Genomic DNA, 24080 nt, shown 5'->3' on the forward strand with positions numbered 1-24080 from the left:
GACAACTATCGCGATAATTTTTCTCCCTTTAGGTATTCCATATATGTGATCATTATCTCATTAAGCGCCTATTTTGGGCTAGCGAGATGTGACATTTTGATTTGCATCTATTTACAATAAAACGTGTGATATCCCTCATCAGCATCTATAGCCCGACAAATCTGAAAGACGAAGGGATCAATAATTCTTCCAATTATTGCTGAGAAATTAAGTACGAAAGATGAAGAGCCTGCGATGTCGATATCATTTACAATACCGCGTTCCAGCATTAAACAACTGCCAATATAACTGGATGCTTCCTAATCAGAAAAAGCTAAATCAAATCGATGACATGACCGCCGGCAAACGTACATAACTCCAGCGCCCTGAATGTGCGTACAATCCGACCGTACAACCATTTGTGCCACAAGCTTATAAAGTATGTATCTCAATAAGTTCTACACCTACTCGGTCTTGAGAAAATTTTAAGATTCCATTGTACCGATAAGAACAGCTGTTAAAATGCGGCTTACCGTAAGTGTACTCTGCCAACTGCATAAAAAAGGTGATTCATAATAGCTGAATTGTAATCAGTGTTCTCAAAATCTCCTATAAGTTTTCATCCAGTGTATTATGCGATAGACTGAAGCCCACCGTTAACGAGCTGTTTATACCATTGCTATAAGATCTCCACGATACATCAAATCCTAGAAAATATGCATGAAAAGAAAATTGATAAATACAAAATTTTTGTTAATATCTAATATGCCGCTATATCTGAAATTGGGTTTCCACAACTTTTATAAGGCTATCCCAAATGACGTTGAGCAACGTTAGAATGCTGAGTTAGGATGATAAAGATCTTTTCCTAGTCATTTCATATCAAGCGAGGCCACAGAATAGGCGAGAGTATGACTGGCTTTGAAAGTTGTCAACACCAATGTCAATCTCAATATATCCTATTTAATAACAAATGAGATCGCCCGTAAATAATTTGAAAACATCGCAGATTTAAGTGCCCTTACCGGTCAATGACCTGTTGCGGATACGTCAGTATGTATATTGATTGCTATTAACGCAATCATCTCCCATAGCACTTCATCTAGAAGGGTCCCGAAGAGCAAACAAGCGTGAGAATGATTTCGCTCAGGGCGAGGCGTACATATATACTGCCGTCCATAGTAAAAAGGCACGTTACTGCTTTTTTGTTTATGGTCGGCAGTATACCGGGTCATAAGGAGATAGAAGGTAATGAAAGGGCCGATTCGTTGACAAAACAGGATGTTACACTATGTATATGCATATACAGAAGACGTTCTAATATGTTCGGAAGAACTAAAAACGTCTAGTGTTTGCCAAGAGAATGATGTTAGTTAATAACATAACTCTTGTCGTTTGATTGGACATTTTCGTTTGGTCTGTAACACTAAAAATACACATTCATTCGTACGTCAGGTCTTCATTCACCGACCAGATCAACCTAAGCTAACCTAAATTCTCCTTTGTATTAAATGTTAAGGGCTTAATATACTTTTTGTTTATATATTTTTTCTATAACGCATAATTTTTTTTTCTATTTTAGTATTGGCTGTCCTATCTGCGCTTATAATATATCCAGTTTGTTTTGCTGGCGAACTTAACTTAGGTAAGTTAAATAAAATATTTTCTTTTCCAATTGTTAGAAGGACGGGTTCTTTATTAACGCTTCTTATAATCGATTTTCTGCGACTAGTTCCTTAAAAACATTTTAATCAATTCTAAATTTAATTTTATTCGGGCTATCAAAAAAGTAGTCGAATTGATGCCTTCGTTAAAGAGCTAAATGCTTAAATGTTCTACAACATATTGTAACGAATTTAGGGAAATTCCGCTTATTCCAAACCTTCTGGTAACGTTCGAATCGCTAAACTGTTGAATAAATACCTCCAACATTCAATAACGCAAACTGGTCTTTATTAGACTACTTTGAGAATACTTCACAATAACTCTTACTTCACAACTAATTGCGTGTTTAAATCAAACTGCTTAGTCATGCCTCAGCTTGCGCTGCTTTTATACTCTCCGTTTCCTCGTTCACCCATTTCTCGTAAGGTCTAGCAATTTCGTGAACTTCATGCTTGGTTACCAACCATATACATGTATATTTATAGTTTGTAGCTATATGCGTGTGTATATGTGAGTACTACGTCGGCTGATGATGACATGCGTTTGTGAGAATCTCTCCACCGCCTTGTATGCATGTGTGTAGATGATGATTTTGATTTGGTTTGTTTACGTACACACGAGTGGCTGCTTAGTATCGGCTTAGTGATGATAGTATCGCTTAGTGATGATAATATTCGTCACAATATTTAAGTATGGTGGTTATTTTTCAGTAACCGTTTGCGGGCGGGCACCGTAGTGTGGTGGTAGCGTGCTCCACCTACCAGACATCCGCCTATGAATGCTGGAGATTTCGAGTTCAATACTCAGCTCCCGAAAAGCGAGCTGATGAAGAAGTGAAATTCAGAAACATGCCGTCGTAACCATCGGCGTTTGTAAACTTTGTATTTTTTCTTTATTTATTTACTTTCATAGAAAATATCAAAGCTTGTCTCCCAGTTGAACCTTCTGTGTATATGATACATGAACAAAATTAAAAACAGCAGTTTTACTTTATGTTTTTAGATTTTATTATTGACGTCAATGTTATATATTAATTTATATATTTTTCTGTTTACTTTAGCGAATCGGCCAATATGGGAATTTGGTTGGGCCTATGGCGTTGGCTGGGGTGCAGCTATATTCCTATTCGGTGGCGTTGTGTTACTGCTATGCGATAAGGAATCAGAGGAGATTTATTATAAGGAAAGAAAAATTGTACATGAAAACCAAATGCGCGCCTAGGCCAGGCCGCACGACCTGCCTGACGTCGTTCTTTAGATATTTAAGTAAGTTATGCGATTTCTACTGATATAATACTACTAACTACTATTACAAGAAAAACAAAAAAAAAACTATAAATTCACAACAACAAACCGTAGACATTGAGAAGCAAAAGAAATTGAAAAAATTACAGTCAAAAAATCAAAAAGCAATGATTAAAACAGTTATGGCTTGTGTGATTTTTGTCGTAATAGCGCCAAAACTTTATACTAAAAAAAAAAAGATAAAAATAACACAATGAAGAGAAGAAAAAGAGCAATTCAAAATAAATAAAACACCAAATCAACACACAAATACATAAATACGTAACATGTAAACACTTACATACTACCATTGAATGAACGGCCACTGTCACGCATCCTTTCGTCAGTTTAAATAAAACTTCGAGTTTACATGGTTTCGGACGAAATCTTACAAAATTGAAAAATATATAAAAAAGAAAATTTTAGTTTTTCCAAAAGTTTTAGCACATAAGTATACTTCTTGTAGAAAGTAGAAAATGTTGTTCACTATTTGAGATGGTGCTGTTTTAGTAAGGTGTAGTACACAAACACTCACATACATACACATACATATGAATGTATACCCACCAAAAAATTTGAGTCTTTCACAAAGCCTTCACAGCGTACACATTTGCGTAATTTCGGCATCATTATTGAGTTACGCGTAAATAGAGGGAAACCATTTATAGGAAAAAGAATACTGGTATAGCCGTAACAAATAAACTTGTTTATGGTCTTAGGTTACAAGTAAATTGTAGATAAATATAGGTTTAAAATGTATCACATTAACAATAAGGCCTCAATATTGTTGCTTGCCTTTCAAATTCCAAAATTATTATTCACGTTTCAGCGTTATAATAGCGCACGTATAATACGTGAGATGTACTCTCTATTATTTTGGGCGTAGCATTGAACGAATCGAACTCAGTAAAAAGTTAATAAGGTAAGTAAAGTAAAACGTTTGTAAGTAACGTCATTTTTATGTGTAAAGGCGTTGTTATAGCAGTATAGGGGACTTTTTACCCAACCATTGGGGAAAATGTGCTGGCGTGTTTTTTTTTTTTTTAATAATGTCTTGTTGTTTCTTCTAAGCACGTTCGTTCTTTTGTATGTTCTCTTCAGGAAATATGTGCCACCGAAGAAGAAAACGGGGTAGCATTGCCTAAAAATGCAGCTATTTTGCAGAGCGCTAAGCGACCTACATCAAAAGTTAAAATCTAAGAGTGCGACATGAGGGTAACATTTTCTCCACAAAAGAAAACGCCGAAAGGTTATACTTTTTATTAACAAAACCACAATCCCACAATTACCGCTGTCTTCACTCAACTGCACCAAACTCCCAGCCTCCACATGGGAGTCATCGATGATGTCGAAATAGACAGTAAGCTTAACTGGACACACAACATTCAAAAAATAGTTGCGTAGGCTTACATTACGTACTAATCGTACAAAACGGTCATATGTAAGAGGAAGATATGTTCAACAGATGCACTAATGTGATCCTTGACCAGTTAGCCTTGTACCTTCACACAAATCTAACTGCAATATGTCCAATGAAATGGCGATATTAGTATGATTAAGGCCCGGTTTTTCAGTACAAGTTAACCCAGTTTGTCAGTTAAACTACGCCTAAACTTATTCTGCAGTTTTTCAGTCTACTTTAACTAAAGTTTAAGCTAACCCTAAGCGGCAGATCTGCCAGGGTTAAACTCTAGTTAACCTATCAGTTATTTGCGTTCGTACGAAATGGCGTCGAATATAACCATCAAGCATTTGGGCTTGAGTACCATTAGAGCTCATGTTGATAACTAGTCATACTTCTAAAAGAGGGAACTTTTTATAAAGCAAAATATGCTATTACTTAAGTTGAAAATTTTAATTAACAACTTGTGGTTCTCTCACTGGACTCAAATGTAAGATTCAATGATGTTGATATAGGATATTCGGTGTGGTAGGCGGAGCACGCTACCATCACACAACGGCGGCGGCCTATATAATTTATTCTTGATTAATTACTGCTATCAACCAGGTGTTTATTTCTCACAATAAACAGCTGTTGGTTTTGGAACACCTTGGAGATTTTTTTCAACTCCACCTCAACTCGATATATAATGTCAGATATCAACTGGAAAAATTGGTTGAATATTCATTTGAGAACTGTACATTTCTCAAAATCTCTCGAAATTAGTACAATAATTGGAAAATATTAATGATGTTGGAGATCAACTGGAAAACTTTTAATTTTACAAAATTTCTCAAAGGTTGGATTGTGACTGGAGAATGAAGTTGGGTATCCACTCGAGAACTATGTGGTTTAAGAATAATTAAATAATGCTGTTAGATATCAGTTCCGGAACTAGATATATATTTCGCGGGCAAATTTTTTCCATGTTTGTTGCCGTATCTACAAATTATCTAGATAATAAAAAAAGTAATGTTGCCGTACAAAACAGCATACCCCAAAGGCGGCCTTAAACGGTGACTGGAAAACTGCTCAGTAGTTTAACTGGAGTTTAAATTTGACTAGAGTTTAAGCAAGCTTACTTTAAGCTTAGCTTAACCAACCACTGATAAACCGGGCCTAAATGGTAGTCTTCGTACGTTTGGCGGATTCAGACTACATCTCGCCCACCCTGAATTTTGAAAAAAGCTATAGAAAGAGAGGGAAGCAATTATGAAAGGAGACGTAATCATTCTCTATATAGAAAAAAAATGGAATGCAGTCTAGGGGAGGGCATATTCACAAAAAACTAAAGATCCCAGTTTCCATCTTCCAAGCGAAACTATTCGTAAACTATAGCACTTATGGCTAAAGACACTTATATAGCAGATACAAGATGCAGTCATTTCAAAATTGGTCCCCCACGGACACATGTAAAATACCAAAAAAGCATGGCCTGCATATGATAAGAAGAGAGCAGAGCGCAGAGAGCCTACTAGTAGATCAGGGAGAGAGATCTTTAGAACACAGCTTAAATTATGGGATACGGGTTAGGTCGTGGGTGTTTCTGCAGAGAGCAAATTTTAAATAAATGGAAAACGTAGTACTGCTGTCGTATTCCTTAACTTTTACAGCTACTGACACATTTTAGGTGGGTATGTACCAACATTATACACATGCGTTTGGGTAAAATCATCATTATAAACATTTCAGCTATCACATATATCAAAGACTGGGTCGATTTATTAACCGATATCGTGCCATCGATTTTTCGATAGGATTTGAGCTCAGGAAAAAAGTTCCACTACGCATACCCAAGAAGATAATTTTGGGGCCTGCAAAATTTCATTTTTTTGACTTTTTTTCGACTTTGATTTTTAAGGTTTTTTTCATGACCTACTAAAAAAATTTTCATATGTATACCCTGTCCGACCCAAAAATGTCCGCTAAAAACGTTGGCGATAACAGTTTTTTTTTAGTAGGTTATGAAAAAAACCTTAAAAATCAAAGTCGAAAAAAAAAATTAAATTTCGCAGGCTCGAAAATTATTTTTATGGGTATGCGTAGTGGAACTTTTTTTCCTAAGCCCAAATCCTATCGAAAAATCGATGGCGCGATATCGGTAACTTTCGCGCATACAAATCGAACCATCCTAATATACCCACTGCATATATTCATGTGATCGTATTTAGTCGTTTAGCATATACCACATATCCACAAGCATAGTACATATATCTACATATAATCATGTATTCTCAGAGTATATAAACAGCTAACAATGTATGTATGTACACATTTTTGTATAAATTCATCACTTAATTTCTTACAATTATCTTTTCAAACTTTTGTAACCCAAAATCTTCTGTACTTCCAATTAAAAAAAAGTCATTTGTGTTCATAACCTTATCTCGGTGTAAACTGCTTATAAGAAAAATAATACATACATACACATACAAGAATTAATGTAATAAAATCTAATTAAATGTAAGCATAATAAAAGTGTAGCGCAAAACATGTTAAATACTGAATGGAACAAAAATGTATTTCTAAAGCAAAAGGAAATATTTTTTGAAAAGTATGTAATGCAAACTCGAGTTCATTATCCTACCAATTCCAAAAAAAAAAGCAAAGAACTTCCAATTAGATTGAATATGTGCACCAAGTCATAAAGAGCAACAAACAGATAATATGCTTTATATAAACAAAAATTTACATACATAAACCTATTTATACATATACTCAAAGTTGGTATCAGAGTGTGAAAACAAACCAAACCAAATATTTGCTTTTGCACTGTTGCCTTCATTCAATCGAGCACGGACTCGAACGCAGTACCTACCGTTTTGTATGCCATTTTGTCATTGATTACAAACTGTACGCATCATCAAACGTTAACAAAATCTATGACGAATATCCCAAAACTTTAGTACTGTACACGTTTTTTGCTTATTTTGTCGTTATGCAGCCTGCGAGCTTTTGGATTCCAAGAAATCACTTTTGATATTGGATTCGAATTGAATCAGATGTCGATTTGCTAGTATATTAGGGTCAGTTCGGTGCCATATTAATACAAAATCGTGCATATTCCGGACATCTAGGACTCAGTTCGCGATCATTCTGAAAATACCGAAGTTAAATTAATTTCAGGACAGCGTTTAGAACAGCTTTGATTTTGTTTCTGGTCAACTCGAATTGCGAAATAGTTCCGTTACCGCGCTGGTATAATTTTGGTGTATTTTTGGAATGACATTTAAGGGTAGAGCTCTCCTTACTGCAATTTCGAAATTGAGTTAAGTTGATGGCCAACTTGGGGCAACTTCTTTCACGAGCAATTTGGAACCATTTAGGTGCAAAATCGAGTTTACTTACCGACGATTTTAGGACATTTGACGTTAAATTTCCGGCCAAAATCGGGGTAGTGCAGTTTCGGAGTTATTTTCGGAATAATCTCGTTATAGAAATTGTAATTATAGAAATTGTTTAAACTTAATTGATGATTCGGGCAAATTTCGAGTTCATTCCCGAACGAGTTCAGAGCACTTTCAATAATTTCGAAAATTTTTGTTGGGCATCAGTTTGCCATAATTTTTAAAACAGCGAAATCAAGTTAAGTGATGATCGATTCGCAACTTTTTACGAGCTCCTTCGGAATTATCTAATTAAAAATTTAGCTGTAGTCGAGGGTTACTAAATTATTCGCAATTTTCGAAACTTCTTCGGCTGTCAATCGTGGTATGATATCGGAACAATAACGGCAGTGGTTTAATGTTATTGAGAAGTGCTATTCGCCACTTTTTTGGGATAAGTTCGTGATCATTTTGGTCAGAAACTTTTCAGATCAGATTCGTGCTCAAACTTACTTCACGATTCGGTACAGTTTAAGTCCGAAATTGTCGAAGATGGCATAGTTACTAAATAATTCGTAACTATTTTCGAAATAATTTTCGAAACTTCTTCAGCTATCAATCGTGGTATGATATCGGCATAATTCCGGCAGCGGCTTAATATAGTTTATCAGTTTTTTCGCCACTTTTTTGGGATAAGGTCGTAATCATTTTGATCGCGATCTTTTGAGATCAGATTCGTGCTATTCCGGGATAAGTTTAGTACATTTTTGTTTATTTTTTTTTCAGTTCTATTTAGTTTCGGAATATTTGTTTTTTTGGTGATCTATCGACATCAATTTTAAATAATTTGAGGACTATTTCTGGACTTTTTTTTGAGTATTGCGTCCTTTGGGACTATTTCGAGCCTATTGCTGTGACTATTTTTACCATTTTTTCGGCGTAATTTCTTTCGAATGTAACTTATCTGGTATCAGGATTATACAAGTGGTTTCACATCGGCCTCGATCTTGTCACTGATCCCTGAAAACATGTTTGGTTTGCACGGGTACCGAACAATTTTAAATTCAAATGCATATAAAAAAATTCTAAAAAGAAAGCAGCTTATTTATTTTGAGTTACGATTTTGCAGTATTTACGAAAACAAACGATAAGAAGCAGAATTATTAAAATTTTTTGGTTTTTCAGTCACAGAAAGTCCAAATGTCATAGTCTATAATTTTACAGTACTTTTTTTGGCTTAAATTTTTTGCCTTAATCCAAAATTCAAAGCAAAGATCGCACTGACACACACATTTTCTGATTCGCGCATCTTCGTCAGATCAAGTTGACTTGTTAGCCATAAAAAACAATCAAAATTGCTAGAGCCAAGGTGAATCTGTGAAAGATGATGACAAAGCGAATTCAACCCAATTTGCCGTGCAGAAGAATGTCAAATCAAGAGAAAATTAGTATTGATTTCGATTAACTGACATCTTGCTGTGCTGAGGCGTTGCTTTGTAATTAGCAAGAAGAAGCAATCAGCTAATGGTATAACACCTTCTGGCAGTGTAGCCACTACCACATTTTTGGCAAATTTCCCTTCCTACCATGTCTACCTCCTTTTTTTAAATTTACCACAATTTTATTTGTCAACATGTTGGTATCAGAAATTTTCAGAACATACTATTTTCTTCTATACGAAAAATCGACTATCAAACTGGTTTTGGAAGTGAACACACTACCTCCTGGTACTGAATTCGCATTGCCTAGAGCGAAAACGCTACTAGCTGATAGCGTTAATATTTCAAAAATTTTTGGATGTAAGTGACTGTATGCATATTTGTATTTGTAAATTAATTTTATTCAAGTAATAATAAATACCTTGAAAATTGTAATACATTTTATCATTAGATAAACCGGATATTGGAATAACCGGATAGTTAAGCAAAAAATCCGGCTATCCGGATATACGGATTCGTAAATGGAAAATCCGGATACTGGAATATAAAAGTTGAATATCTGCATATCAGAAATGAACGAAGCAAACATCAAAAAATTATTCGCAAAATATTTTGTATTCCTTTTTTGTATTCATTTTTAATTGATTTAAATGTCCCACGAATTTATTGCTATTAATGTTAAATAAACATATACGATACATAAATTTGTTGATTTCACTGGAGATCCAAAAGTACGGTTATTAACTGGATCTTCATAGATCCACATATCCGGATAGTTTCACAAACGAATATTAACCGGATATCCATGCCGTCCGGATTTTATCCGTGTCAACGGATATCCGTATGGATATCAGGATATTCGAATATGCGGATAGTTCCAGCCCTAATTAGTATGTATTGTGTTAAAAAAAAAATTAAGCGAAAATTTTACACATGATTTAGTTATTAAATGTACAAGCCTAAAACGGGTTCAAAGCATGACGTCCCATGTACATATTGTTGTTGTACATAATCCAAACCGTTTACATATATTTTTCCTTAATTTTTATAAAAAAAAAATATGTAACCTAACATTTTCTGACTTCATTTATATGGTTTATACTCGAATGACCACCCCTAATGTACAAATATTGAACAAATAAAATTGTTACACAAATATTATTTATAATAAAACGAAGAAAAAATGTATTACACAAGCACACATAAGTACATACTTCCAAATTTACAAAAAAATAAAATAGCTTTGTAATGTTCACAAAATTACATATCCAACAAATTTTAAATATTTTAATTCTGATTTATTTTTCGTAAATTTGGCACTTACACTATTGAATAAGTTAATTGTTTTTATTAATAGTTTTGTATTTTTATTTTTTATTTTTTTATTCTGTGAAATTAAAAAAGTATACTAAAAGATAAAACAAAAAAGCTAATTATGTTACTTTAATTTAAGTCTGTTATATATTTATATACATACATATGTGACTTCCCGCGAAAAAAGATCCATATCTCGAAACAAAAAAAAACGTTTAACGAATTATTACAAATGAAAGTTCGTTTTCGAAATTGGTCAAATCCGAATATCGATATCTTTATTACTTTTTGAGTTAGTAGCAGCCAAAGTAATTGTGCCGTATACGAGCAAAGGCTAGCGCATTCGAACCTATATCTGCCTGCCATGTAAAATCAACAGCATTCGAGTTAGGGGCATTTTCTGTCACACACACTTACATATACATATATTATTTTGTTTGTGCTTACTAGCTGTTTTTACTGTGCTAAACAAAGTTATAAAGTTATTAAATATAAAAAATTTGCCGAAAATAATAGAAAGACACAACACTGCCCTGAATAACAACAAGGCAAGACCAAGGCGGACCAAGGGGGAGGGATTTCTTTTTCAGTGAAATGCAAATTTCAAATAAAAACTTATTCAAATATATTAAAACTTGTTTTCAATTCATCATTTCACAAACCAGTATTCCCCCCCCCCCCCCCTCGCGGGGTTATTTGAACATGTGAAAAGTTTAATGCTGGAAAGGCTTAGAAGCATGTTTCGCATTTTTCATGTCGTCGTTATGCAACCAGTAACCTCAAGAATTTCCAAAGCATCACTTTGGATTGCGGAGTCGAGTTCACTTAGCAGTCCGCTTGAAGTGTTTTAAGTATCAATTCGGCATCAAAGTGCAAAATCAAGCTTATTTCGGGACAAGTTTAGAACATTTAGGTTCCAGTGAGCTATCACTTTAGAAATTGAATTAACGTAGGGGTTGTTTCGGCACTATTTGGGGTCCCAGTTCAGTTGTTGTTGTTGTTGTTGTTGTAGCGATTAGTTACTCCCCGAAGGTTTTGGGGAGTGTTATCGATGTGATGGTCCTTTGTCGGATACAGATCCGATACGCTCCGGTAACACAGCACCATTAAGGTGCTGGCCCGACCATCTCGGGAACGATTTATATGGTCACATTAAACCTTCAGGCCATCCCTCCCTCCCCACCCCCAAGTTCCATGAGGAGCTTGGGGTCGCCAGAGCCTCGTCTGTTAGTGAAACGGGATTCGCCGCTCGAAGGTGAGGTTGACAATTGGGTTGAAGAAGCTATATATTGCGCTACACAACCCCTTGAATCCCTCCCAGTTCAGTTCATTTGGGGTTATATTTCTGGTCGAAGTCATCATATTTTTGAAATTACTCGTGTTACAGGGTTGATATAATTTTCTGTATCTTTCTCAGAAATATCGGAATTGAGTTAACTTAGAACATTTCGGATTTAATTTATGGTCAATATAGTATTAATTTCACCAATTTCAATCGGCCGTCGTGTTGAGGTGGTAGCGTGTTTGCCTACCACATCAAAGTGATAGGCTCAGGACGCGGGAAAAGCAATCAGCCCTATTCTGCATTTCGACTTGGATTGGAATTTTTTCGATTTGGCAATTTTGGTATTCTGCGTTCCAATCTCTTTCGATCCAACTTCGAATCGTTCGATTTTGTGTATTCTGCATTTCGATCGTAGTTCCGTTTTTCTAAGTTGCAAATTAGTTGGCGGAAAAATATTTTCTTTTTATTTTTTTATTAATTTATAACAGAATTTTAACAAAAATGTAAGTAAAACTTGTTAAAAAACGTAGAAGGATTGATGATGATTGTTTTTTATATGTTTTCAGGTTAAAAACAATATGTCGATGTCGAAGTCCTTGGACGTATTTGCCCTGCAAAAGTATCTAACACATACTTGAAAGCATCCTTATTAAGTCGAAAGTTTTTTTGAACCTAAATGAGAAAATAAGTCATTAAACTTTACCACTTTTAAGTTCAATTTCTTACAATTCGTCACTCATCTCAAATGGATTACACAAATCTCGCAATATTTGCCTTTCCATTCTAGCGTGGCCATTTTCGTATGCGTTGCTTTCCAACTCCACAAATAATGCCGCGGCTATTGATTCCATTATAATATACAGCTATAATTTGTGTCTGTTCGTTGGGTCCAGTTATATGCCAAAGCAAGCTGCCGTAGTAGAGGAAGGTGAAGCGAAAATGTAAATAATCCTTGCGGAAAGAATAAATAAACCTTTATAAAGTATTTTAGGCCAGTGCAATGAAATTAGCATACATAAAATTCAGAACATGTCAACTATATTCGTAGGAATCCGTTTTAACAAAACTTGGTGGCCACGGCAGGGAATTGGCCAAAAGAACGACAAAAACACACAATTATGAAAGCACTTCCCTCAAAAAAATATAACACTGCGGCAATATATTCTATTGCTTTTTTTTGTGCAAAATGGCGTGGATAATAAAATATAAACGTTTTTCAGTGTTTTTTACAAATTTTCTTTAATTTATTTTGTCCCAATGTTCACACATTCCGTACAAGCAGCTGATTTCGAAAAATCATTTGCTCTTCCTCTTCTTGTTACGATTCCGTCGTAGGGCAGAATACCCAACTTCGATTAAAGCGGAGCGTAGAACGGGAACGTAATCGAAATGCAGAATAGGGGTGAATATCAAAATAGTTTCGAAAAAATTGTTCTTAGCGCAGTCGCCCCTCAATAGTGGTTTGGCAAACACTGCGAAGCTATTTCTGTCATGTAAAGCTTCTCAGCGAAAATGCATCTAACTTGCAGATGCCTTCTTCTTCTTTTAGCGACAAAGATACTCCCGGAAGGTTTTGATTAGTCTTATCGATGATGATGGTACTTTGCCGCATATTGATTCGGTACTTTCTGGAAAGCACTATTAAGGTATTATACCGACCATCACGGGAAGGATTTGATTTGATCACGTCTAACCTTCTTGGTCTGAGCATTTTAGTCGTTTCTTACGACGGGCATACCTGCCGCTGAAATATTATTAGCCCCATAACCAGCTGAGGTTCCTTGAAGATGCATTTCGCAGTCGGCATGAAATATGTAGGTCTAGTCCCGCAAAATAGTAGGGAATCTCGGCCTGAGTATTCTCGGAGGTACATAACGCCAAGTATTTTTCTATATTATAAAAAATTTCGCAGCTCTTTTCGGTAACAGTTTGCCGTACTTTTCGGAACGGTTGGGAACTTTTTTCGCGCCAGTTCGAGACTATTCAAAGAAAAAAATTAGATGACTACTGGACGAGTGTTAACCATTTTGGTTTACTCTCACTCATTAAAGCGAGTGAATGCTCCCATATTATGGCGACATTTGAAACAAATGACAAAATTATAGTTTTGTTTTCACCCTAAGGACCCATTCTTTCATTCAAAATCCAGGGCTGGTTTCGTCTTGCATAAAAACAAAATTTGAAATTTTCAGTCACGTGTTTTCAAATTATAGATAATTGTTTTACTAAAAATTTCATGTTATCAAGTAATTTATGCTTGGAAATAAAATAATTTCTAACTAAGCAGTAAGCACTCCAAAAACGGCTAACGTTAGACAAGTCAAACAGTTGTCAATTTTCTGCGCCATACTATATACATACATATATTCAGTCCTATCACGATTATTGTTTGCCGACTTGAATGAACTCGACTTGCATAAAATAATTTCAGCTATAAAAAACTAACAGTCACTCAAAGCGGTATGCAACAATCGTGACAAATTGAGTTAAACAAAAAACATATCAATAAATTAAGGTTTAGGTCCTTACGTCCTACTTACGTTGCTGAATAATTTTTATAATTTGTTTATTAGATTTTATTAGTGTTAATTTTTAGTTTTGCAATGTTATATCTAACTCACTGACTAGACTCATTCATATATGTAATACTTCTATATTGCTACAAAAAGCTAAGTACATTCCCCAACATCAGAGTGCCAATATATTGCTGTTTACATGTTTTTGTTTTTGTATTCAATAATCGAATGTACAAAAATTTAAGTTTTTCCTTGTCACACTTATGCTGCTACAATCACAAAAATTTTGCAGGCTGTCTTGCTTTGATGTCGCATCCAAAACACATTGCGAGCATTTTGTATTAGCAATAGGAGTATTACATATATGACTAGACTCATACACTCAAATAATTTAAATTTAAAGTTTTATTTTATACTTAAAATGATGCTACGATTTGATAAAAATAATGAGGGTATCCAAACTTACCCGACAAAGCTAACATACGGCATCCTTAAAAATTTATCAAATAAATTTTCGAACTGTTAGCGGAGACAGGACGATATTATCTCATGAGCTTATTGCCTAGTTCCAAGTAGAATTTAGTACAAGGTGGTGTTACCCCATCAGCTGATTGCTTCTTCTTGATTATGTTCCATACATCGCAAGGCAAATCCATACCAGGTGGTGGCAAAGCAAATTCAACCAATTCGCCGTGCAGGAGAATGTCAAGTCAAAAGAAAATTTTAATTGTTTTCGATTAACTGGCATATTAAAGTACAAGGCGCTGTATGGAACATAATCAAGAAGAAATAATCAGCTGGTGGGATAACAACACCTTGTACTGAATTCGCCTTGATACAGCGCCTTGTACTTTAATATGTCAGTTAATCGAAATCAATTAAAATTTTCTTTTGACTTGACATTCTTCTGCACGGGGAATTGGTTGAATTAGCTTTGCCACCACCTGGTATGGATTCGCCTTGGATTTTCCTATCAAAATTTGGTACAACAAGCTGTCAGTTAATCGAAATCAATACCATTTTTCTTATGACTTCACATTCTGCTGCACGGCGAATCGCATTGCTTCATTCTTTATTACATTATGTTAAATGCAAGGTATAATGGAAAGCGAGTTCAATTAACTGACATCTTGCTGTACCGAAGCTTTGCTTGGAAACTATCAGAAACAAACAGCTGATGGAATAACACCACCTTTTACTGAATCCGTCCTCGTTAAATGATAACAACATTTACTTTGATATAGCGGAAGAAATATACGAAAATGCTCGAGAATACCTAAATTGCTAGGCGAAATCGCTAAGAGACGATTCGTACGTCTGAGTTATCGTTCGCAATACAGAATGATGCTATTAAAAAGTAAATGTTCGTCTTTAATTGAAGTATATTAAGCAAAAAATAACTTCAATTTTAATACTTTGAGCTTTAAAAAGAAAGTTTGGTTACCTGATATTAATTTAGCAAATCAGACCGATATTAGTACCTCATTATATTTTTACTACTTATTAACTTTTTTTATTATTTAAGTATTTTTTAACTTTTTTGTGTGTAATGTTTTACTTTTCCCAACCGAAATAAAAACAATTTGATTGATTAAAAAATTTTTTCTGTGTCTTTATTTAATTTTTAGATATTTTTTTATTATTAATAATTACAGCATGGTTCAACTATATGGTTTGCTCATCTACACGGCAACAACATACCTTTGTTCAGATTGTCAAAATCTGCGTGTTGGTGTTAGGCGAATGGAATAGAATTCTTGTGTGTTGTAGGAAAATAATGCGCTAAATTAGATGCATTTACTGAAAAATAGTTTGAAGTGATGTAAAACAATTTTTTTCTATAAAAAATTGAATACCACGCAAGGCGAATCTATACCAGGTGGTGGCCAAGCGAATTCAATCAATTCGCCGTGCAGAAGAATGTCAAGTCAAAAGAAAATTTGCATTGATTCCGATTAACTGACATTAAAGTACAAGGCGTTGTATGGAAAATATTCAAGAAGAAGCAATCAGCTGTTGGGATAACAACACCTGGTACTGAATTCGCCGTAGATTTCGATTAACTGATATTTTGTTGTACAAGGCTTTGTATGGAAAATTATCAAGAAGAAGCAATCAGCTGGAGGGAAAACAACACCTGGTACTGAATTCGCCTTGACACCACGGTAGTATTGGTCACATTTTACGTTTTCCATCTCCTTTTGACTATCCCTATACCAGTGAAATTAATAAAGTAAAATCAACTAATCAACTGATGAGATGAGCCATGCAATCACAGCAAGTTCACTTTTAGCTATAACCTTCTTAATATTTAGAAACGTTGTATAGATTCAGGATGAAATCGACAGGAGCTCAAAATAACAGGGATGGGCAGTAACGCCTATCACAATGTACGGAGAAAAGAGTTGATTATGTGCTGCTTTAAGGAGTTCAAAATATATTTAAAAAAAAAACATGTAAGGACAATTCCAAGAATGAAGCTGAACAATAATCTGAATGAAAAATGCATAAATAAATACAGTCAGCTGTATTTATATATCTGACCGATCTTAACAATTTTTCCAGACAACAATTAATGCCTTATGTGTAAGCTTCTTGTAAAATTGCAAGCTTCTAGCTTTAAAAGTGAGGAAGAAAGTCCGAAAAATTACTACCAGCAAAGTCTTTTGTATGGGAGATACATATACATATGCCATAGTGGTTCGATCCGGTCGGTTCCGAGAAATGATTAATCGGACACCCAAATATAACCGCTCACCCAATTTCATCAAGTTATCTCAAAAGTTGCAAAGCTAGCTTGCGTTCAAACTGATAGACGGATAAGCAGGCAGGTGGTGGATCTCTCTCATTTCCTTTAAGCACTTACAACGTTCGAGAATCGGACCAAACTTAATATATAACATTCCATTTTCATGAAAGGTATAAACATTTCCGTTACCCTGTTGAAGATGCGAAAGTGGACTTTTATCTGTTTTCTGACTTTTGATATTTGTAATGTCATAAATACTAAAAAGAGCTCAAATGAAGGATGCCAGTTTTAGAAAAACTTCCATAAAAACTTATCATTGCTAGATAGGCTAATAACTTCCTCTGACGAAATGTGTTCTGAGTGAATATATTTAAAACAATGTCTCACTAATTGAAATCCATGGTGTAGTATATAGCGAATAGATATTGTAATGAATTTAAGGGAATTCCACTTATTCCATACCTTCTGCTAACGTTCGAATCGCCAAACTGTTGAATAAATAACTCCAATATTCAATAATGTAAAATGGTCTTTATTAGACTACTCTGAGAGTACTTCACAATAACACTTATATTTCACAACTAATAGCGTGCTTAAATCAAAACTGATTCGTCATGCCTCAGCTTGCACTGCTTTTATACACTCGGTTTCCTCGTTCACCCATTTCTCTTAACTTCTAGTAATTTCGCGAACTTCATGCTTGGTTACCAGCCATATACATGTATATTTGTAGTTTGTAGCCATATGCGTCTGTATATGTGAGTACTACTTCGGCTGATGATTACATGCGTTTGTATCTCTCCGCTGCCTTGTATGCATGTGTGTAGATGATGATTGATTTGTTTACGTACATACGAGTGGCTGCTTAGTATCGGCTTAGTGATGCTAGTATCGCTTAGTAATGTTAATATTCGTCACAATATGTATATTGTTTTTGCAGGGTTTTTTTGTCCAATTTTTGAAATCTCCACGAAGTATTTGAATTCGGGTACAGTTTTAATTAGCTAGCATCATGAGACAAAGGGCTTTCCTGTTACTCCCAATAAAATTAAGAAGTTTTCGAAGCTTTAGAAGAAACGGATTTTGTCACCTCACATGAGGTGGTGTCAGTCCAGACTGCAAATGGAGATCACATTGCAAGCACTCACGTTGGGTTGGCATGATATAGCCGTACCAATAAATCTGGGTCTGAATCCTGGACGTTATCAACATAAGATGAGATGTTTCTTAGATTATTCGAGACAGAGTTTTTGGAAAAATGTATGAACTTTTGCGCTTTGTCAACGTTACTCGCCATAGGGACGGCGATTACGACGTGGTCCATATTCCCACGTCTGCATTTTCAGTATAGAAAACAAATAAAATTAAAAGATAGTAATCAAAAAAGTTTATTTAATTTAGTTTATGCATTTATGTTCAAATTTTCAGCAGGTTTTTTGTAATAATTATAATTAAAAGAATGTAATGAAAAAAAAAATATTTCATTACACTTAAGTACTTTTAACTATATCAAAAAAAAAAAAAAATCCACCAAAAATTTTAATGTGAAAAAAAATTTATTACGTTTTTTTTGGTTTTGAAAGTTCTAAACAAATCTTGTTACTTTTTTTATTCCTTTTTTTTAGTTTCTTTATTTAATTTCATGCAACGTAATTTGTTCCATCTTTTCTGTATTAAATAAAATAATTAAAAATAATTTTTAAGTTAAACGGTTTTATTGAAAACAATACTTACATGAAATAATAATAATACGAAAAGCTAGAAAATAATTAGGTAGGTCCTAGGTACTAGTCACCACACTCCTTATCAATCTAGGGCGTTGATCAGACAATTAAATAAAAGCGTTGGGCGCTTGAAATTTCTAAAAATCCGAGTCGTAGCATAACCTGATTATGGTTCAGTTGGTTTTACTTATGACTATCAATAGAAATATTACGCGTCCAACGCTTTTATTTAATTGTCTAATCAACGCCCTAGATTGATAAGGAGTGTGATGACTAGTACCTAGGACCTACCTAATTATTTTCTAGCTTTTCGTATTATTATTATTTCATGTAAGTATTGTTTTCAATAAAACCGTTTAACTTAAACATTTTTTTTAATTATTTTATTTTCAAGTTTTTAGTCTTTATTTAATTGCCTATTATTTCTCATTCTATTTAGTTCATGTAGTGACTCATTATTACAAGGATCTTTCCTGACAATTTGTTACAACCTAAGTCCTCAATACATAATCCTTCCAAAGACTTTACTCGACTCTGCGCCACGTATGCTTGTCCCTCCTCCAACTCCAAAATATTTTGATGTCACTTCTACTGGACTGTATGCAATATTTGTTCCAAATATGAGCCAAATCGGGCATCATAGGTCGCTTTCTATTAATGTATGTATTATGTGTTCCAAATATGGACCAAATCAAATCGGACCACAAATACGATTTTTGTGAATATCTCGATCCTTGCGCCACCTAGCGGCGATTTTTTTCCATAAGTCGCTTTTTATTCTTGCATGTATTATGTGTTCCAAATATGAGCCAAATCGGACCACAAATACGATTTTTGTGAATATCTCGATCCATGCGCCACCTAGCGGCGATTTTTTTTCACAGGTCGATTTCTATTCTTGCATGTATTTCGTGTTTCAAATATGAGCCAAATCGGACCGCAAATGCGAATTTTGCGAATATCTCGATCCTTGCGCCACCTAGCGGCGATTTTTTTCACAGGTCGATTTCTATTCTTGCATGTATTATGTGTTCTAAATATGAGCCAAATCGGACCACAAATGCGAATTTTGCGAATATCTCGATCCATGCGCCACCTAGCGGCGCTTTTTTGCACAGGTCGATTTCTATTCTTGCATGTATTACGTGTTCCAAATATGAGCCAAATCGGACCACAAATGCGAATTTTGTGAATATCTCGATCCTTGCGCCACCTAGCGGCCATTTTTTTCACAGGTCGATTTCTATTCTTGCATGTATAATGTGTTCCAAATATGAGCCAAATCGGACCACAAATGCGAATATCTCGATTCTTGCGCCACCTAGCGCCGATTTTTTTTCTTATTATTGCATTGTCATCGGGTTCCGAACTATATTCCAAGCTTCAAGCTTGTCGCTTATCGGGAAGTTACTTAAATTTCAATTACAAGATTCGTTCACAACGGCCGTGCGGCCTGCCTGTCAACTCAAGCTAAATAAAACCGTTTAAAAACAAAAGGAACGTTTAAAAATAAAAAACGGTTGGTTGTTGTTTGTTGCGAGATTGTGGGTTTGTAATCGAGCTTAAGGTCTTAACATACACTTTTTTGATGAAAAAGGTATTATTATTTAGATGATCTTTATTTAGTTCTATGTATTGTTCTTGACCTTTCAGCCTATTACTGTATGTGGAGGATTTTAATGTTCTTAAGCTGCTCTTCAGGCTTTTTACTCTATATTACAAAGGGATTACGAGTCACGCCACCTAGAGGGAAGAGTCTATGCCTTGGCAGAGCTACGCGTTTGTAAAAGAAAGTGAACCAACGTTTCATTCCCCAGCTCACAAAAGCGACAGATTTTTGTATCGGATAGATTAAACTTACTTGGGTGATATCGTAGGATACAGTGTTCCGTATATTATCCAGTATGAGTTCGGAGGTCCTCTGGGATTATAAAATTGGCCTGCCTTTGCCCTGGGCAATCAATCTAGTGTCGTCTGAACTGCTTTGTTTTTTGATACATTCGTGTAACAGACCTCGTGAGTCAGGGTCAGTATACGGACACTCTTTTTCCCAAAGAGTTCTGTCCACAATGGACACTTCAAAATTCCATGAAATTCTGAGCATAGGGACCATTGCATCACGTAGTTCAAATACGAAATATTCTATACATTTTCTTATTTCTTTCTTATGCTCTGTCATATACCCGTTCTTTAGCTCAGAGATATTTTGAAGTTTTAGCGTAGCAAGTGTTGCCTCTGTCTTAGAATACGGAGGAGGTTTTCCCACTAAGGCACTAAGTGTATCAACAGGGGACGTTCTCATCGCACCTGTTATGCCAGTGCAAGCTAGTCGATGCAGTTTGCTTAGTTTTGTTATTGCTGTTCTTTTGCGTGGTTTTCGACCACCAAACAAAGGAATTATAGGTGACAATTGGCTTCACAACCGTATTAAATGTCCAGTATTTTGGGAGATAGTCTCCATGTTTTGCTACAGACTCGAGTGCTGGCGAAGAAAGCCCTTATTGTTTTGTTTAAGGTAGCATCTAGATGAGCATTGATCGCGATAGTTCTTTTAGTAGGATTATTAATGTACCACGAATAAGTTATGATAAAAATATTTTAAAAAATATTAAAATTAATACCTTTTTTTATAAAAAAAATTTGGGCTGCTCTTCTAATTTTGGTCTATTGATTTTAAATTATTAAAGAAATCTTTTGAAAAATTGAATTTTTTGTTTCCAAATCGTAAAAAAATTATTTCTTTACTAAAACAATTTCTTTGAAAAACGAAGAAAATATTCTGCTGCATTCGACTTGATGCCGTGGCCAATAAAACATGGCGAAAATTTAATGAAGAAAAGTATTTTCAAATTAAAATTTTGGAATTTCAATTAATCATTAAAAAAAATACTAAAAACCTTGAAAAACTTAAATTGTTTTCAAATTTGAATGGAATTAAAAAAAAATTTTATAATTTTCTAAAGAATTATTTATTAAATACATATTTAATTTTTTTAATTTTGAATTCAAATGCATCAACAAAACACACACAAACAACAACAGCAACAAAAAATACAACAGCAACATCAGCAATAACATGAAACAAAAAGCAAAATACAAAAATAACAAAAATGGTAGAATTAACCGAAACCTGTAATTGAAGAAAGCAAAGAACCAAAAATAAATAAATGACAACACAAAAGCGAATAACAAATTAAACAACAACAATAACAACAACAAGAAACTGAAAACCAAGATTAAACAAAAAACCAAAACAAAGCAAAACAAAATTGAACAAATCGTAGGCAGGAACGTGCGGTGGTAATTTATTTATGTAGAATTATCTATAATTAATACATACATATACATAGTTATTAAGGCAAAAAAAAATTACAATTACAAATAATTTATATTAAAAAGAAAATAAAAAAAAAACAATAATAATCTGATAAAATACGATTATTTTTAAGCGTAAGTAATATTTTAATTAATAAATTATAAAATGATAATATACATACAGAAAAAATGAATCAATTAACTGTTTCAAAAAAATTTAATTTGTTTAATTTCAATGAATTGCAGGCTTCTTTAAAAAAAAAAAACAGCTGATAATGAAATTATTGATGTTAGAATGCCTCAACCTAAGAAAAAAGATTATTTTCCCCTTAAACATATCTTGAGGGTGCATTCGAAATTCTTAGTACACAGTTTTTGTATACTCGACTTGAACTACAACTTGAGGTCTCCCAACATTCTCGACTCGATTATAAGTGTAGATTTCTGACCATTTCCTCGAGTCAAGATTACACTAGTTATCGCCTACAACAAAACTCTGTCGCGAGAGAGTGTGTTTGCTGGGATGTCACATGGTGTAATATTAGGTACATTTTCTCAGTCTATGCAACACTGAGAGAACGCACCACCTACACAGGTAAGTAATATCCTCATCTCCTTGAAAAGAAAAACTTTCAACGTTTCCTATGGATTCTAGGCATAGATAATACCCCTATTATAAACCTATTCAAAAATTATTTTTGTTGTTTACGGCCTTTGAATTATAACTTTTTAAATATAAACGAGCTCTAGGCCAAATATTTGTATATTCTTAATAAAACACAATACGTGAATTTTTGATATACAATTATATTATTTAATTTGTCGATATTTCGACTTCAGTCAGAAGTCATCATCAGGACTAGGTACGAAAAGAACAAACATACATATTAAAATCATAAAAATACACATTTCCACAAGTACAGAACTTACATTTTTGAATGCAATATGTCGACTAGTGTAACAAAAATATAAGTTTACGAACAGTGCAAAGCAAATAACAATAAAATGTAAATAACACACAGCCGTTATCATAAACAAAAAATGAACATAAGCAGAAATTTATCTAAATGAGTAGTGAGCGCCGCTCAAGTGATATCAGCTGCAGCCTGCAGGTGAACTCTTTGGTAAACAGTGGGAGATGCTCTTATCTATTATTGTTGTTGTTGTTGATCAGCTGCCTAAAGGCAGAGGCAATACCAATTGTATCAGATTTGAAGTTCATGCGTTTGTCGCTGGGTGTATTTATTATGTGCAGCATCTCTAATATGTAGCGTTTGTTGTAATTCCTCTCTTGCTGTAGAATTTCTACATTTTCTATATTGGGAGAGTGTCCAGTTTCTCTGCAATGCTGTGTCAGCGCCGTTTTGCCATCATTAGGGTTGTTGCGATTTTTAATATTCGTTTTATGCCCGGAAATCCTCGTCAATCAAAAATTCACGTATTGTGTTTTATTAAGAATATACAAATATTTGGCCTAGAGCTCGTTTATATTTAAAAACCTATTCAAAAATAAAATATAAATATATAAAGACGCACTGAAATTATTACCCCAACGGGTTAGGGGGTCAGAATATTCCCGCGGTAGGTATGCCTGTCGTAAGAGGCGACTAAAATACCAGATTCAAGGGGCTGTGTAGCGCAACCCTTCAGGTTGCCAGCGCAATATATAGCTTCTCCAAACCCAATTGTCAACCTCACCTATGCGGCGAATCCTGTTTCACTAACAGACGAGGCTCTGGCGACCCCAAGCTCCTGATGGAACTTGGGGGTGGGGAGGCAGGGGATGGCCTGAAGGTTTAATGTGGCCACATAAATCGTTTCCGAGATGGTCGGGCTAGCACCTTAATGGTGCTGTGGTACCGGAGCGTACCGGATCTGTATCCGGCAAAGCCTTCGGGGAGCAACCTTATCGCTACAACAACAACAACACTGAAATTATACCCTTATGAGCGTGCATATAGTTCGTGTATAACTCTGCAGCTTCTATGGGCTATGTTGAGATAAATTGGTGCTCGGAAGTTTTGTAGATTTAGATTGTTGTTGT

At 34.7% G+C, this 24080-nt stretch overlaps 1 protein-coding gene across 13 annotated transcripts in view; it reads left to right on the forward strand.

Annotated features, from left to right (window-relative positions):
• LOC137236413 (transmembrane protein 47) overlaps positions 1–22249 on the forward strand; it is a 71820-nt gene extending 49571 nt beyond the window's left edge. For 8 of the 13 annotated variants that reach the window (XM_067758995.1, XM_067759003.1, XM_067759004.1 and 5 more), the window contains 2 exons: positions 1562–1624; positions 2705–10714. In XM_067758995.1, the coding sequence (XP_067615096.1) occupies positions 1562–1624; positions 2705–2865 (224 nt within the window). In that variant the 3' untranslated portion in view covers positions 2866–10714. Of the gene's footprint in view, positions 1–1561; positions 1625–2704; positions 10715–21763 lie in introns of those variants that run through there. The other 5 variants (XR_010948406.1, XR_010948405.1, XR_010948404.1 and 2 more) reach the window with 5 other exon arrangements.
• The last annotated feature ends 1831 nt before the right edge of the window (positions 22250–24080 follow it).

This window comes from Eurosta solidaginis, chromosome 1 (assembly GCF_040869045.1).
Source record: "Eurosta solidaginis isolate ZX-2024a chromosome 1, ASM4086904v1, whole genome shotgun sequence".
NCBI classification, from domain to species: domain Eukaryota; kingdom Metazoa; phylum Arthropoda; class Insecta; order Diptera; family Tephritidae; genus Eurosta; species Eurosta solidaginis.